General features: G+C 36.5%; 2 protein-coding genes across 2 annotated transcripts in view; one reads left to right on the forward strand and one right to left on the reverse strand.

Annotated features, from left to right (window-relative positions):
• The first annotated feature begins 2,158 nt into the window (after positions 1–2,158).
• On the forward strand, positions 2,159–14,317 carry glipr2l (GLI pathogenesis-related 2, like). Its single transcript, XM_022679501.2, has 5 exons — positions 2,159–2,445; positions 6,133–6,241; positions 7,504–7,607; positions 8,531–8,608; positions 12,422–14,317. The coding sequence occupies exons 1-5, from the start codon at positions 2,433–2,435 to the stop codon at positions 12,580–12,582; spliced, it is 465 nt and encodes a 154-aa protein (XP_022535222.1). The 5' UTR covers positions 2,159–2,432; the 3' UTR covers positions 12,583–14,317.
• Positions 14,318–16,314: 1,997 nt separating this feature from the next.
• nacad (NAC alpha domain containing) overlaps positions 16,315–18,210 on the reverse strand; it is a 30,227-nt gene continuing 28,331 nt past the window's right edge. Inside the window, exons 7-9 of the mRNA XM_022679499.2 lie at positions 17,993–18,124; positions 17,147–17,269; positions 16,315–16,451 (exon numbers count right to left, since the gene is read on the reverse strand). Of these exons, the coding sequence (XP_022535220.2) occupies positions 16,437–16,451; positions 17,147–17,269; positions 17,993–18,124 (270 nt within the window). The 3' untranslated portion in view covers positions 16,315–16,436. The remainder of the gene's footprint in view (positions 16,452–17,146; positions 17,270–17,992; positions 18,125–18,210) is intronic.

Raw genomic sequence — 18,210 nt, forward strand, 5'->3', positions numbered from 1 at the left:
GTGCAGGTCTTCAAGATATTTTTCATCTTTTATCAAAGGTGTCACTGGGTCATTATCAGGATCCTGTGCCTTTTTGCCCTCAAAGCTACAAATCAACGACTGATGTTTTGGTGAGCAATTTTTTTAGTAAAATTGCCATTTGATGAAAATGTGGTTGACTTATGTTTAAAGAGATTTTGAACTATTCACGCTGACCTTGTTCTGTTTCAAAGATACATTTTAATTTTTATAATAGTATTTTAATTACCATGATATTTTACCACAGCAGAGTAGACAGCTTAACCTTTACTTCAGCTAAATATGGAGGCAATGAGAGAAGTATTAGGTGAAATTATTATTACTAATTGCTGAATATGCAGCAAGTTTATTCAGTCCCATGAAAATAAAAGAGTATTGAGGTTGTGAAGCCACTGATATGTAAGGTTACTTTCCAAAAGTGGTGGAGTTATCCCAAAATGACAGCTTGATATTTTCATGAAAATAGTTAAATAAACATTTCTTTTTTTTTCACCAGTAATTTCACAATATCTCTCGCCAGAATTACATAACACTGCATAACCAATGCCTTATTTGTGTAAAATCCTGTAAAATCCTCATTCCACATGCTATCACTTCAGCTTGTCCAGAAATGCATGTGTAGAGCTTATACTTCGGGGGAACTTAATGCAGCATGTCCTGCATTATGTCAGTGGATTCCACTTGTGAGACTGTAATCTCAAATTCTTGCATATTCCTGCGTTAAAGCAACAGAATAGAAAAATGGCATCTCTTGCTCTTAGGCCTCCTCCAGAGTTGGAAACTGTAATTTGTGCTTCACGTTCCTATTGAAGGACACATTTTCTGGGCAAGCTGGGAGGTACAGAACCACCACAGAATGTGAAAGAAGCATATTGTTGCTGTCCAATGAAAAACAAGTATCTCTCTTTTTGTCGATTTTTAGTTTACTACATAATTTAAACAGACAAACTGTCCTTTACATTGTTCTGAAATTTCTTGATAAACGGACCAATAAAGGCTATTCAAAATGACCTGAAATAAACTCTTTTTACATTGACTTCCATTGAAAGTTTAGAAGTTTTTTTTTCTCTCTCCTGGTAAGTTTCTGTTTTGGAGATACTTTTGTTTTACTGGATAGCGACGATATACACTGACATGGTACAGTAATATTAACACATTTCTTAAGAATGCAGATGGAGCGATCCAGCTTTGATCGATTCTCTGTGGTGTAATTCTTGCAATTTTTTACGTATCCAAAGTTACACAGTGCAGTTATTATTGTGCAAACTTCACTATCATTAATAGCACTTTGACTTTGTTTTAAGGTTTTACCTGAAGGTACAAAGTTCTAGATAGTGTTGCTTTAATCTGGTGCTTTTTAACCTGCAGGTCTACCAGTGATATATTTATTTTGGGAGCGCTTGTTTAGCTGCATCTATTCAAAAAGAGTTTTACAGTATGTATAGCATTTCATAAATTCTAAGACCTAGAAGGCAACGAGTCCTAGCGTCTGGTCCAGGGTTTTTTCTGCCCTGTGCCAGGGTTTCTGGGTAGGCAAGGGACCCCCTGCGACCCTAAACTGGAAGAAAAGAATGATTCATGGATAAAGGGATGGATACCTTTCTCAAACCAGCTGTTCTCTAGAGTTCTCTTAAGTTGCAATGTAATATCTGGCTTAGGTGGGAAACTCCCCAATATTACGCAACATATAAGTGAGCTCAGATGGTGATTAATGCCTCTATATGACTCACTGTTTCAACTGTTACCTAGACTGGAAGGTTGCAGGCCAAGGGTATTAGAGTTTAAAGAGGAGAAACCCCCCATAAGTCCAAGCAATCCACAGCTTTTCTTTCCAATGACACAACGAACAGTAAAGCGAAAGCAAATCAGTGGCTGTAAATATAAATATAACTTTAACTTGATCACTGGCTGGCATGCCCCTGGCACACCAGGCCGGTTTCTCTTAGTGTGTGTGTATATGTGTGTGTGTGTGTGTGTGTGTGTGTGTGTGTGTGTTCCTGGTTAAAGTTAATAGCCGTTCTCCAGCTCAGTGTTTCCATCTGAAAGCAATGGTGCCACCCCCATATAAGGTCACATGGCTCAAAGCGATGATGTAATCTCAGCCAGAAGAGAGTTCCCTCTCTTTTACACATGCAGAGAAAGAGAAAGAGAGAGAGAGAGAGAGAAGAGGTGAAGGGGTAGAGTGAGAAAGAGGAGGGGATAATTTTTAAAGCAGGCCTAGTAGTATCTTGTGTTGCCAGTAGAAACTATTCAACTGGAAAAGGACAGCAAGGCTTGGAGAGACCCAGATATATATTACAGTAGAGAGAGAGAGAGAGAGAGGGAGAGGGAGAGGCTGATCCATTGTAACAGCTGCCAGGAACTGTGAGAAGGCACTTTGTCCAGACTACAGTGCTACAGACCCTCTCCTCATCATGGGCAAATCAGGTAAGACATCTGCTGCTCCAGTGGGCCTGAATGTGTTGGTGTGGTGATCAGTGTTGCTAAAAGCTGATGTTAATAAGATGTCTTATGTTACTATCTGAAGTTAAACGCACTGCTAGTCCTGTCCTGCTCTGTTATTCTGTTTGTGTGATTGTGAAAGAGGTTCTTTTCAATCCTTGCATTGTTTCAGAGTCTAGTATGATGTCGTTGGATTTGTCAGCAGGCCTCTGCACTTGTTCGGCACAAGTGTGGTACCAATGATGCATTGTTCATTTTTGAACTTCAGATGTAAAGTCCATTGTTTGACACTCGTGAGAATTGTGTGAAATATTAATTCCAAGTGTTTGCAGAGCTTAGAGATTAGGAATGTCTGAAACTTGTAGGATCAAACTGTGGTACGTGAACCACTGGTGAAAATCCAGATGATCATTTAAAAAAGTTGCCCAATATGACCCAAAATGATGCTCCAGGATGTTTGTGAGATAATGAACTGATTATTTGACACTTTCCTGTAGAATTAAGCAAACATGTAGAAAATACATTTGCTCCCTCTGTGGAAGGACTTTTTGCTCTGAATGTATATTATTACATTTTGTTCTTCTCCCAAGAGTAAATGAGTCTTACATTTACATTTACATTTAAGGTATTTAGCAGACGCTCTTATCCAGAGTGACTTACAACAGTGCTTCGATGTTACTTCAAATATCCAAGCAGTCTTCCCACAATGCTTTAAAGTTCATCTTGTATAATTGATATTAATAACATATTGTCTGGTATATAAAAAATTAAAGCAACTGGTTTCAAATAATGACACTTTTTACCATGCAGCTGTCACATGAAATCAATTTTGAGCAACCACACATCCAGCCTGAGATGTGTTTGTACAGATACAAATATATTCCCAAGTCAAAGCACTGACTGATCTTGCAATCTATGCATTTATATTTCTACCTTTTGAAATGTTGCATTCTGCTCTGTTATTCTGCTCTGCATCCTACTCTGTAGTACATGCACTAAATATATACAGTTTTCATCTGTAATTTTTCATTTGTTTGTGTTTTTTTTTGCTTAACCCATTAGGCCCCCGTATATACATGACCCTGTGTACACTAAGTTTTAGAACATTTATGAGGTTTAAACACATCAGGGTCCAACTTCAAGTCTAATGAATGATTTTAAGTGGTTCAAAAGTAAGCATTTAACTGCCAGAGCTATTGAGGAAATAAATGAGAAAAAAAAAACGAAAGAACTTCTTACAAAAAGATAGATCTAAAGTCGATTTCCAACTAGTCTGTATCAATGGAAATAGAAATTAGCTTCAGAAATTGATCAAAACTAGTTATAATTCACAGAACCTTTGTTGGAATAAAAGTCGTGTTTGTGGCGACTGTTTTATTATTGCTGCAACTAATGATTATTTTGGTAGTCGACTAATCTGACAATTAGTTTTCAGATTAGTCAATTAGTCAATGGTTATTTTGCCTTTCCTCTATCTCTGCTTGTTGTAGGTATGGCTCCTATCTTTCTCTAGACTTTTTCAAAACCATAGAAGCGGCAAAGCATGGCATTTTAAATTTAAATACCCTTCAAATGTCCTGAACATGGCTCTTTAAAATGTGTAATATGTTTGTGTTTAAGCACTTTTGGATACACAGGCCGAGTTGAGTGTATAAGGTGTGATTGAGCGCATTACCCATCTCCCATTGTGTTTCTGTTCCCGGTACTTTGTGTAGTGCAACAAATGAACGTTTAGTCGACAATGAACATTAGGAGCCAAACATTGTCAATTATGTTGATTAATTATTTCAGCCCTATGTGTTACTGTACTTCTTTACTCCAGTATTTACACGTCTTTGCATGTCTGGATTGCTGCAATAATAAAATAAACGTTAAAGAAGTTCAGATAAAGCCTTAAAACTTCTAAACTCTTTACTCTTTATTTTCTTTAGACAAATTACAAATACAACCTGAGTTGAATACAGTTTCCACATCATCAATAGACTCCTGGAAACTGATGAAAACTCAAGAGTTCTGGTACAGGAACTGATCTGACACTCAAATCAACAACAGGGTTAGAAAGCTAGTCTTTAAACAGTAAGAACTTGTGTTAATGGTAGACCCAGTCTCAGTATTAGCTGTGAAGAGAAGATTCGGAGCTGCAGGTTTAAGTGTTTAGGTGTTCTAAAATTTTGACCGGTAGAGTAAGCCCACACTTACATCCACTACAGTTATAAATAACAGTTTTATAGGCTCTACAGTAGAACCTTGTGGAACTTGAAAAGATATGCTAAACTAACTGGTTTCTAACTACAGTAATTCAAAGTAGTTTAACCCTAATTAATAAAATCCCTAATAAAAAAAATGTAGTTCTACAACCCTTGGGTAAGACTCTTTAATGCTAGGCTACTAAGATTTTTGCAATGCGGAAAACAGGCATTATTGCATAACTGAGGCTTAAAACAAATTTCAGATATACAAAAAGGCTAAAAATAAGGGAGAATACATATTTTATAGGTCCATCCTGCTACACTACTAAAAAGGGCAGGGATATGGAGTGTTCCACTGCTTTGTGTTGTCAGTAACAGAGCCTTTTTATCAGTGGTAAGCTGGAACTTTGCCCATTACTTAGACACATACGCAAGTAATACTATCCCTTAGCTTCCTCTATTGATGAACATTCCTTTTAGCTTGTGCCGCAGCCCTTCATCCTTTAATGATCTGTGACTCTTGAAAAGCACTGAGGAATATTGTAGTGCAGGAGGGTTGGTCAGTATTTTTTTTTTTAAAAGCTTCCGTATCAAAATCTGAAGTATGTTCCAATAGAAATGGTTAAGCATGTTTTGTGTGTTAAACATTTCTTATATTTTTCTTGTTAATTAACATCTTCTACACAGGAAAATTAGAGATAATTTAGGATTTAATTAGGGATGAGCAATATGCATGTAGAATTCATAAGTAGAAACTCTTTTCTTTAAAGCATGCAGAGAAATGGCCTATTTATGTTTGTACTCTGTAAAGGATTTGTTCAATATTTTTCTATGTACAGGGGTGTCTGGTGCAACCGCAGTACTCTTTAGCTCTGCTTGTCATTGATGTGCATATACAATTTCTTTCCCTTTCAAATTTATAGTGCCTTTTTTAGCTCAGGAATGTTTTTATTTATTTTATTTATTCTTTATTTAACCAGGCAAACTATTAAGAACACTTCTTATTTACAATGGCAGCCTGGAAAGAGGCAAAAAGACTCTTGAAGAAAAAAAAAACGCACAAGTACAACAGACAATGACAAACAGACAATATCAGACCTGTGACAACATTTCTCATTCAAAATGTCTATATGAACAAAATAGTTGAAAGAATCACAGCATATCTCATAATAGGGTATAATCACAATACTGTGATTTTGTGACACTTGATATATCACAAGAAAGTTCTCTATAAAGGAATTATGGATTTATTGATGTCAGTTTTACAGAATATGACTCTACAGCTTGCTGTCAGTCTCTGTCTCTCTCTCTGTCTGTCTCACTCTCACATTGTCTCTCTCATTGTCTCATTGTCTATCACTCTCTTTCTCTCTCCTTCTCTCTTTCTCTCTCTCTTTCTCTCTTTCTCTTTCTCTCCCTTACACACAGAGATACACAGCATCTTTCTGTCTCACTCTCTCATTGTCTCCCTCTCTCTCATTAGCCTCCAGGCTGTTTTGTGAGGAGGTGCTGAAGAGTCACAATGATTACAGAAGGAAGCACCAGGCTCCACCACTGAAGCTCAGCAAGAAGCTGTGCACAGAGGCAGCGAGGTGAGCCCAGCCCCTATCCATGGTTCCCCTTACAGTCTACTTTCATAAAATAACACTCCCTGGATAGGAATAACCATGGATTCATGTAAATGATGTTATGATATGCGGAAGTTCCTACAACTTAGAGATTTGCATCTTGTTTAATAAAAAGGTATTTTAAAGAACTATCCATTAAATTATTATTGGTGTTCTTCTGCTTATTGGTTTATGCTTTTAAAACATTTAATAATGTAATAATAATGTTTCAGCCAGCTGCAATTCATATATCAATTTTATACTGTATATGTTATGTTTTATCATATCTAATTAGCTAGTCCATAGTATTGTGAGGATGAACACAGTATAAAGAGGTGTTAAATTGTAAAAACTAGGCGTGGGACAAAATGTAAACTTAACACTGTATCACTTTTATTTTCTATATATATATTATTGATACACCAAATATCTATATTTTTGAAACATATATGCTCACCCTAGTTTGACTTCAAGTTACTAGTGGTGCTAGTAAATAGGGTAAACCTTTGGTAAAGAATTCTGTAAAAATGACACCAATAAATTCATACTGTATTTCCTAGTATTTGGTTATATAGGAATATTTTATCCTCTTTAGCAACACATGCCCAATTACCAATCAATCCCAATTATTTACTCCAGTTTTTGCTCTTATACTGAATTCATTATTTTCAGCTTCAGCTAGACCTTATTACAGTTTTTCCACATTGTATACACACAAAATGTGGAACTATGCACACAAATCCAAAAACATGAAGCTCATGTGTCGACATTGTGACTCCAAACTGCTAAACTCTAAGCACAATTCCACGTTCTCACTTAAATATCATTATAAATCACGGCTTTGCAAATCACTAAACACAACTAAGAATCACTGACCTTCAAATACAAAACTCTAATTACCAAGAAGTCTCAAACAAATTGCATCTATGTAAATTTAATTAGAAGAACGTTTCAATCATTTGTCAGCCTATAAAAGAGGCCTCAAGTGACTGATACAGGTGGCGAGATGATGGAGCAACAGGAAGAGTCAGAGTAAGAGGACGAGGAAGAGCAATCTTTCAAGGAGGAACATCATTGGCAACCCTTTTTTGCTGGAGTTTTGCTGGAGATTTGTGGAGTTTCAACAAAGCACTTAATAATTTTTAGTTTGTGTTTAGAGTTTTGAGAAACTGAGCCAAATTTCTAGAAATACGTTTAAACATTTGGGAAAAACTGTATGTGTGTATCTGCGATTGTTTGTACTGTAGATATGCAGAGAGTCTGGCCAGCACCAGGATCCTGAAGCACAGTGTTGAGTCCAGCAGAGGAAGCTGTGGAGAAAACCTAGCCTGGGCATCTTACGACCAGCCCGGTAAGATTACGCTCTGTAGAGAATTGACTCTGAGAACATGGTAAAACTTCTCTCCTCTGCTCTGAACAGCTGGGACTGATTTTGCAGTGACGGTCTCTGTGTTCACTCTGTAAACCAGTGAGTACGTGGAATGGAATGTCTGGCCAGTCCAAGGAGATTTATTAAGTGTCACATTCTTATGCATTATGGGTCATATAGAGTTTGTCTTGACAGAAAAGTCCATTTCATGGCTGAGAGTGTGTGACTCTTCACTGGATTAACTGAGGGGTGTTGCTGCTGAACACTGCCCAGTTTTCCACCAAAAGAACAGCTGAATATTTAGTTAATGATGATGCTTTGGAGACATTACGCCTTCTGATGAACAACCTTGATGGATAAAATGTAATTAAAGTTTTGTCACTATCTGAGAATCTAGTCTTGATAATGAACAAATGTTGAGAGACTGGATGTTGCTGGCTTCTCTGCAAGTTTTGCAACTTAATCTTAACCCTTTACACCCTCCGCAAGAAAAAGGAATGGATTCTTTTTTTGTTTGGGACAATAATAACATAATTTAGTTTTTTATTTTTTGTTTAGATTTTTCTTATTTTGGTAAATAAAGAAAATGCCAATCTCCAAATGTGTGAGATGGCACTGTTTGATCAAATAGAGGCTAAAGAATTCTGCACTGACCTGCAGGATGTGTGTGTGTGTGAAACCTCAATTTTCACTTAAAGGTATTGATGAATGAGACCCATTGATACAGTCATGTCAGGCAAGCTTCACTAAATTAAACTGAGAATATTCAGTGACCCCAGACAATTGTCCTGAATACAGTGACAATTTCACACTTTTCTGACAATTTAATTGATTTTTAAATATGATGTGAGTCCATATCACCTCTGGTGTTTATTGCTGTCTTTGTGTGTCTCTGTTTCTCACAGGTAAGGATGTGTCTGACCGCTGGTATAATGAGGTGAATCAGTACAACTTCAACCAGCCTGGCTTCTCCTCTGCCACCGGTAAGCATATTCCAGCCTTTAACCACAAAGCCAGTATATCCATAGCTTGCTGAGGGAGGCTAAATGAATACTGTTAAATTGAACTGAACTGCTTGATTTTTTGCACCAAGAGGGGCATAAAGTTATCCAAAAGCAGTGTGTAAGAATGGTGGAGAACATGGCAAGATGCATGAAAACTGTGATTAAAAACAGGGTTATTCCACCAAATATTGATTTCTGAACTCTTAAAACTCTTATATGAATATGAACTTGTTCTTTGCATTATTTGAGGTCTGAAAGCTCTGCATCTATTTTCTTATTTCAGTAATTTCTCATTTTCTGCAAATAAATGCTCTAGAGAATTTGGAAGAAATATTGTCTGTAGTTTATAGAATAAAAAACTATGTTAATTTTACTCAAACATATACCTTTAAATAGCAAAACCAGAGAAACTGGTGGTCTGTTAAATGTGGTCTCTTAACTTTTTTTCCAGAGCTTTATTAGAAGCTGATTTATATTAGAAGCTTTTGTGCAGCTGCTAGATGCAAATGTACAACATTCTTCTTATGTTTGGGTATCATTATTAACCGTTTCACACCTAAATTATGTTCTGGTGAAAACAAAATTAAAGAATGCTGTTTTTGGTCTTTAATTCATTCCAAAAACAAGATTCAGTAAATAAATTCATAAAATAATAAAGAAAAGATATAGAAATAATATAATATTTGTATTATGTTATGTACAATGCAGTGGAATCATTTACATAACATTGTTAATTTCCTTTCTGTAACTTTTGTAGAACTTTTTATTTCAGAAATTATTCCAAAGTAGTAAAAATATGATTTGGTGAGGTGTTTACTCTGCCTCATTAGCTGGGACCCTACCATGCTGTACTTCAATGTACAGATTTTTTTTCTGGGCTGAGCTTTTGTTTGATTGGCTGATAAATGTCTATTCTGATTGATAGTAGGTCTTAGTAGTTCTTATCTATTTTAACCCCAAGAAAACACATAGGGCCCTATTGTACACCCTGTGCAATAGGCATCATGATGCTCTTTGCTATCTTACACCCTGTTAACAGAATAAATGAATAAATGAGCTGCTGGCGTACCTTCACAGCATGAACGCACAGGTCAGTTTCACGCAAAGTACCCTGCTTTTAAGATACCAACGTGCCAAAGTCAGAGCGCACCTGGCTCTTAAAGGGAATGATGACTGGCAAACTGATTGGTTTATTATATTGAGGCATATTTTTATTAGCCCTCAGAATACTAAAGACACACGACACACCCTAAATCAAGCTGTGTGATCCACAATTGACCGGTACACTATAGATCATGGCCTGAAAGGGTTAAATGATTATAGACGTACACAGCAACTTAAGCTGTTGGATGTAGGATCTTATCCATCTCATGTAGTTGAATGTGAGGGATTGGAAGTGTATAAGAGTGTAGAGTATAAGGAAAGGGAATGGGCGTGGCCTCTATATATAACCCCAGTTGTTAGGTTCAGGACTTCGTCATCTTCCTGTATTGCGTTATTAGTAGTATTCCGTTAATGTACAAACCCTACAAGTGTAAAAAGCAGGGATTTCGTCAAACAGGATGCAGTTTGAGATCATGTATGATTAATCACACTAGTACAGGATATTCCATACAGTTCCCCCTTTCCCCAGATGTTCCATTAAATACTGAAAGATGAGCAATCTCTCCCTGCACACCTCACACACCCAGAGTGTGGTAATACCCCCCCTGACCGTTTCTCTTTCAGTCAGTTCTAGCTTATTTGATGTCACAGGCTCAGAAAAGCAGGACTGGAAGAAGACCATGTGAGGAATTTTCTCCATTCCTTTCCACCTCCTCTCTCCACATATAAATATTTAGCTCTGTAGTCACACAGCTATCATGAGGTTTATATTAGCGAGACACACACACTCATCGAGCCTGATGGGACATCCTGACTGTTCACTTTTATACACATACACACACACACACACACACACAAAATAATCCCAGGGGGCTACTGAGTGGCCCAGCTGTCTAAGTGCAGACCTTATTTGATGAAGATTGCGAGATTAGTGTAGCTGTATCTGAAAGTTAGCAGGGGTGTATAGCAGCCTTTTCAAAAGTGAAGGAGTTACATGCACTGTTCATACATAAAAACACCCTCGAAACTCAAACAGCGTGTAACTGGCCTTGTGTAACTGGATGCAACTCTCCCTCCCCCCATCCATCACACAGCACAATGAGCTAGCAAATGTTCGTGCCTGTTGGTGGAGATAACAGAACTGGCGGTTAGCCTTCTCCTTTAATGACGCAGCATTTTCAAACGAAGTTTGAAATGTGCACATGGGCTGTTTTGGTTCACCTGAGAGATTTATGTTCATTTGACATATGTACAATTAACATTTTGTAAATGTAAATGTGTTTTTTCTGTCAAACCTCTATGGCATGAATGACTTTTTTCAAAGAAAAAAAAATCACATTGGTTGTGGTATTAATACTTCAATGACAAAATACCCCTCAAGGCGACACCAGTGTTTTATTTATTAATGCAGTGAAATTCTGTGAAAGCAGTTCATGCAAAATATGCCATCAGGCAACAAATGAAAAACACTGTTTTAGTAAACATATGAAAACTAAATATATATTTAAACATCTAAACATGCAAACGTGTTTTAAAATTATATTTATCTCACCAATTGCTGGCACTGTGTCCCATGTGGCTTTGTAAAGTGTCTACCCCACTTCTACCCCTGCTTTTAGTGGATGGAGATGGAGACTTGTCCACCTGATGTTTACATAGCAATATATGTGTGTCTGTGTGTGTATTTAAATTATTTTCTCCCAATTTTCACCTTAATTTGGAGGGTCAGTACCCTAGTCTATTCATTAGTACTCCCCCTATCACTAGTAATGCTGGTTACTAGCTCTGAGGAAAGCACTGGATCCCCAGAGCTCTGATACATCAGCTAACTGACACCGATGCTGACTAACATTACCTTGGTAGTGATGTGAGGAGAGAGCGCCACTTAGATACCGCCCAGAGATAGCATGGCTGATTGTGCTCACTCGAACTCTGGCTGCTGATGGCCAACAGCATGGTCTGGGATTAAAATTGGGATGGGCAATCTTAGCATTTTCTCTGTCATCACAGTTAATAGCTGTGCTGAAGAGTTAATTACTTAAATGTATTGCCCTCTTAATGTCTTTGAGAACATCAGTTGTTTTTGGTATATATGAATAGCCTTAATTTAGTTATATTCTAATCCATATTATGGCAAGAACTACTTGACTAAGTAAGGGGAAAAATACTTTAAGTAATAAAGGTCAGTCAAGGTGAATAATTTCAATAACTTTGCAGCTGTACTTGAGGATACTTAAAAAAAAAAAAACTAAAAAACATGAAAACAGGAAAGAAAGACCAAGAGTTAGCTCTGTTGCACTGGATAAGTTAAGAAGAGTAACCAGCCTCAGAAATCACAAGTTAACAGCACCTCAGATAAGAACGTTTTAGTGCTTCTTCAAATAGTATCTTGGTTTGTTTATCACTTTTAAGTTACTACATGATTCCTTATGTGTTCCTTCATAGTCTGGATGACTTCAGTGTTCATTTATAATGTAGGGGGAAGAAAAAAAACAAAATGAAAACATTGAATAAGAAGGTGCTGGTACTGTATCTTACCATTATATTTCATTTTAATCAGTAATAGATAAACAGATGGGCATTATTGATATTAAAACTTGTTGGATCACTGGAGTATCACTTGGTCACATCATGAACATTGAATGTATGAGCATAAGGTTAAAAAACTAACACTTCTCTCTTATCCAGGTCACTTCACTGCCATGGTGTGGAAGAGCTCGAAGAAGCTGGGCGTGGGTAAAGCCGTGGCATCAGATGGTTCCACCTTTGTGGTGGCTCGATACTTTCCAGCAGGCAACATCACCAATCAGGGCCACTTCCAGGCGAATGTCCTGCCCCCTAAAAGCTGACCAAAGGAAACCCCAGGAACCAGAGGCTAGAGGACATGTGGACTTTGGGACATGCCTGAGAACGGCTAACAGGAGCTCCATAAGGACAAACATGGCGACACTGACCATACATGCAGTATTTGAACATCCCTAATGTGTTACACTTACCTTGAATACTTACTTAATCCGAGCTCATGATTACTGACCATCATTAGATGTCTGCTGGAGGTTTTGAACACAAACTGGTCTGCAAGTGAAAGATCTGGATTACTGTAATCACATGCTTAGTCTTCCTGATCTTTGTGAACATGGGTTTTACAAGAACTTTAACACTGACTGAGCTCATGTAATGTCTAATGGAAATGTGCCTTCATATTTTTATATTCATATAATTATTGCTAAAGTTTGGTGTGAGTCAAAGGGAGACCCAAAAATCTTCATGCATGTCATTAATTCTAAGATATGGAAATTTGATTAGATGTTATAATACCTTGGTTTTATCATCTAGTTCAGCCTAATAATATAGTCCTAAAAATAAAAGTGCTTTAAATAGTTCTAAGTAATGCCATAGACTAATCACTTTTATTTCATAAAGAACCATTATTATAATTATAGTGAAGAATTATTCAATTGTAAGAACCTTTAAAAATGTTTAATTTAGGTCTATACAATGTTCATCACACTCATAAATCACAATTACATTAAGAATTTTCTCTGTGGTAAACTTGAATAACCAAAGTGAATAAACAATTTTAAATAAGGTTACATGAATTAAGTGTTTACAACAGAATGTCTGAGCTGATTATAATTCATATTAAAAACTAGTTTAAGACATTATTTACCCTCTATAGCATAACATTGATGATATTTGTTGTGGAAAAAAAAATCAGCACGATTTCAGTGTGATCTAACTCCGCGATGTTGCTCTGAGGCAACAAATATAAAAAATCCTGGGGAGTAATTTAAAATAGAATAGTCAGTAAGCTTTAAAGTAGGCATTTAAACATATTTCTTTATATATTAAAACATTAGGGGACACAGGATATTTAAAAAAGTGCTTTTGTTGCCTGAGGGCAACACCATGTCATAGAGGGTTAATCACATTAAACACATTTTTAACTAATGTCTAAATTCATTGTTTTTTACAACATCCTTAAGCATTAAAATTTTATAATGTCTTAACTAGTGTAAATTAATAAATAATCCGCTGAGGCACTACTTAAGGTAGCACTCCTTAAGTTTTTTTTCCTTTAAATCAAAAGCAGTCATGTTTAAGTTACTTAAGAGTTTAACTTAAGCTAATTTAAGCATTGTATTTATTTGTTATTAGTTTCAAGGTCATAAAGTCATAAAGTGATGTCTAGTCTCTTTGTAAGTTTTAAATGTGCATAATTCCCACATCTGTGCATCCTTGTTTACCAGCGTAAGGCAAACCACCTAGTCCATCAAAGACCAGCTCAGGTCTTGAGCTACATTTTTAAAGGGGTTTCCCTACCAATTTTAGCCCAGTATTTCCAATGATACAGTAAAAAGAAACATCTTGACTGACTGAATAGACCTGGGGCAAGTGGAAAATTAATTACTGTCTTTGGTTTGGGAGACCTACAGCACTAAACCTTTATCAATAATCCGTCATACATTCAACATGTTCAGTAAATGCTCTTCATAGGCTGACTGCAGTTCATATCTTGCACAGAAATAGCATTTGTTACTTTGAATTCTTGTGTATTATGTATTAAATTTGCAACTGTTTTGATATCTGTGTAAATTGTGAATTTGTACTGATATTGATACAAAGGCCTGAGAGACATATATACAGTGGTAGCAGTATGTGAAATTATCACAAAGTGTTACCTTAGGCGATGGCTTGAGCGCGCCAACATATGTATAAGTCATGAGGTTATGAGGACAGTGTGAAGCTATGTGGAGTTATGACAGTAGGGGGCACTAACTAACCACAGTTTCTGCTACACAACATGCCCGAAGTTATCAAAAAATGCTTTTAAACCATATACTTAAGTGACAATAAGTCATAATTTACAATAAATAAATATATCCTTTTATCCTCCAAATTCCTTGAAATTCTGGAAATCTGGTGGTGACTCCTAGTACCATGGTAGTTTTCAGCTAGTAAACAGTGATTTTCATACCTGTAAGAAATGAGATCATTCATGCCACTTGTGAAGTCCACTTGTTTTTGTGAAGTCTTTCACATTTGATTTTAATTTTTTTACTGAAGGGCATCCAGTCAGTGTGGACGTTAATCAATATGGACGGTGTGAGAACATGCCCCACTGCCAAGGTCATGATATCTGAGCAAGCACAAGGTTAATTTTAGGACAAGGCCCTGCAATACTCTGCTTTAATTTGGAAAAACGAGTTCCAGTTTATTTTGGTTGGAAGTGAGGGTTTTTGGAAGAAAAATGGTGAGATGTAAGATGACCAATCTGTCCTGAGGATCATCTTGTCTCCTCCCCTAATAACAATACTAATAATATATGTGGCTACTGTATTTTTGGGCTATAAAGGGCACAGGATTATAAAATGCAAAAATCAGTGAACGTCTACTTCCTGGTCTAAGTGACACTAGTAAGGATGCCTACATAGAAGTGAGCAAGGGTGTTGCCATATTTCCCTTCTAATGGAAAAGCTGGGGGAAGCGCCAAAGTAAACAAAACTGTAATAAAAAAAAAAACATTTTCTTTCAAAGTCAAAAGAGAGCTGGATGTTAATCTACACAGATTTCTCTCCTAAAATGGTTTATTTGGGTGAGTAAAGCGCTTCCATTTATTTACAATAAGCTTAGAAGTGTGAGTTTTTATTGAAGTTTCTCCCGCACTAAGGGTGGGTGCAGCAGCATTAGCATTAGCCGCTAACCAGAGCATTAGCGGAGCGTAAATGCCATCCAACAACGCTAGCTTGAGTAACCCAGGGCACTATTGGCTAGCGGTTTATCTCACATAGCTTGTTTTAACAAGAAACGGTAAAAAAGCTAGCACTATTTTCATCTATCCACTGTGTGTATTTGTGTATTATAGTTTTTTCTTGAATTCATGTTATTTATTGTATGTTTAAGCACCTCAAGATTGCTGTTCAATTTTGTTGAACACTTTGCAGTGACAATAAAGGTATCTTATAATGTCATAGCCATAGAAAGCATTACCACCCACTTTGAGCAGCGCAGTGGGTGGGAATGATCGTGATGGGCAGCGTCTGGCTAGAATTGTCCTTGGTAGAAGGATCACATCTACATTCAGTGCAGGAGACCACACACACACATCCTGCAGGTCAGTGCAGCATTCTGCAGCTTTTATGGGATATGGCAAAAATCATGGAACACATTACTACTTTTTGTCCTATGTTTAAAAGTGGCATGTCAGTGTATTTATGCCTATGCAAAATAAATTATTTGTATAATCCTGGATTTAAAAAGGCTTAAAATGGTAAGATAAATAACAAGTATGATGATGGTAACTGTGCGCAGGCCTGTTATCAGTTTATTCGATTTATATAACAGTACCATCTTGTGGGCGATGCTGTAATAACAGCCTCAGTAGGTGTTGGGTAATGTTCCTCGGACACAAGCAGCATGGCTGACGTTACAAAGCAGCACATTTGCTTTGACTAAAAGTGTGAAGAAATGTTGCTTTATGCGCCAAATCCAGCATATTCATCAGATTGTGTGTGGGTGATGATCACAGATTGATTTGGTTTACAGTTGACTGAAACAGGAAGACTGAAACAACAGCGAGCTCTGGTTGGAACAGAGTTTATTCAGCAGGTACGGGGTATGGAAGGTACAACGTAGCAGCATTACTGGAAAGGGTGGTGGGTTTGCCAGGGAGAGAAGCAGGGGGCAGGCAAGACCTCTTCTCTCACATAGTCAGCTCCTGCACATAGACAAGATAAAGATATTTATTTAGATTTTATTATTATTATTATACATGTTTGTTTCTTTTGTTAGTTGTTCAGTTTGTTTGCAGTTCACCCCGACTGAGCTTTCTATTGTATTTTATATTTTAACTTTAAATTGTACCTTTTTAAAAAAGTGTTTAAATTCATTTTTTCTTTACATTTAAGGCATTTAGCAGACACTCTAACCCAGCTGCCATTTAAACGTTTATTCACAGATTAATTAATGTCATATTAAGGTTTAATCAATGTTGAATTATATTTAGATTTTATTTTCAACATTTAATAAACAATTTTACATTGCCTACTTATTCCACACTTTCTTTAAACTTTTAAACAATGCAATTCTTCAAGGTTTTAATCAAGACAGCAGTTCTATATAGAACCATCAACTCTTAAAACAACAACTCTTAAAGTTCTTAAAGTATTTTTAAACATACATTTAAACATTTGAACTAGTCTTAAGATCAAGTGCTAATAAAAGAATACAAATAAACATATTTATAAGACAAAAACATTTTTTTAAAGTATTTTGTTAACCTTTTCACAACCAATGTATTAGTATTTTTGTAATAATAAAACTACAACTGAAGTTAAAGTTTGGTCGTGTTAGAGCTGGGAACCTAAAAGTGCTGTTCACTCAGAAAAATAGCTAAGCTACTTGTTCTCTTACCATAATAGCATTGACGATATCGTTCTTGTTATGGCGTAGTGCACGGACAGCTTTAGCGCGGGCCACGTTAGCCTGAGCCATCACCAGCTCTATATCTCTCTGTTCCAGCCCACTCTCATCCACCTGATACAGAGAATATGATTCATACATTACACACAAATCTTTAAATCTCTTCAAAATCAGGTATAAACAGGAGTCCTGGCATTCAAATCAACCTAAATCAATATATGAGAAAATTATAGGGGGCATTTTACTAGAAATATACATTTCAATTTTAAAAATCCATAGAAGTATTATATTCTTGAATCTGATCGCTGAACAGGGCAGTGGTTGCTCAGTGGTTAGAATACATAACAATATAACAATTTATAAATATTGTGGGTTTGATACCCAGGTCTACTAAGTGTAACATAGTCAGTGTAACATTTATCAGCTCGATTTTTTAAATTTGAACATAGAAAATAGAAAATAGAAAAACATAAAAATCTGTTTCTACTTGTCCATTTTTCCCTCTTACAATCAGAGTTCCAGGAAAAAAAATGTTGCTAGATTTTCTCACTCTGTTATTATAACCCAATCTACTTATGTTACAAGGTAAAAAAACTACAATTAAAAATTGTAAAAAACATTGGGAGGGGCAGTGTTGAGAGTACGCTGTACGCGATTGGGTGCTGCTTCTCACCAGTGTGAAATGTAATTGTAAGCGTGGCAAAAAGGCGCTACGAAAGTGTAATTATAAGTAACTAAAATACATTTTATACACATTTCACTCCTAAAATGTCAGGATCTGTCAAAGACTATTCTGTAAATGAGAAAGTTACAAAAGCAGTAAATATTATTGTTTACCTCCTCTTCTTCCTCACTTTCCTCTTTTATGGTGAGGCTGGGTATGATGTCGGGGGTCAGAGGTGAAGGATCGAGGGGAACCTTGAATTTCTCTGCTGCAGCTTTGTGCACCTGCTGTGACAAGTCCTCAATCTGAAATAAACACAAAAACAACATGTTTACATATAACATAACACATATAACACATATAACACATATTTAAATAGTAACATTGGGCA

The sequence above is a fragment of the Astyanax mexicanus genome, chromosome 1 (assembly GCF_023375975.1).
Source record: "Astyanax mexicanus isolate ESR-SI-001 chromosome 1, AstMex3_surface, whole genome shotgun sequence".
Taxonomy (NCBI): Eukaryota; Metazoa; Chordata; class Actinopteri; order Characiformes; family Acestrorhamphidae; genus Astyanax; species Astyanax mexicanus.

Bases quoted from the DNA above. Each gene is read 5' to 3' on its own strand.
- glipr2l (XM_022679501.2), top strand. The intron at 7,608-8,530 runs GTAAGATTACGC...TGTTTCTCACAG, and splicing joins GGCATCTTACGACCAGCCCG to GTAAGGATGTGTCTGACCGC. The intron at 8,609-12,421 runs GTAAGCATATTC...TCTCTTATCCAG, and splicing joins TGGCTTCTCCTCTGCCACCG to GTCACTTCACTGCCATGGTG.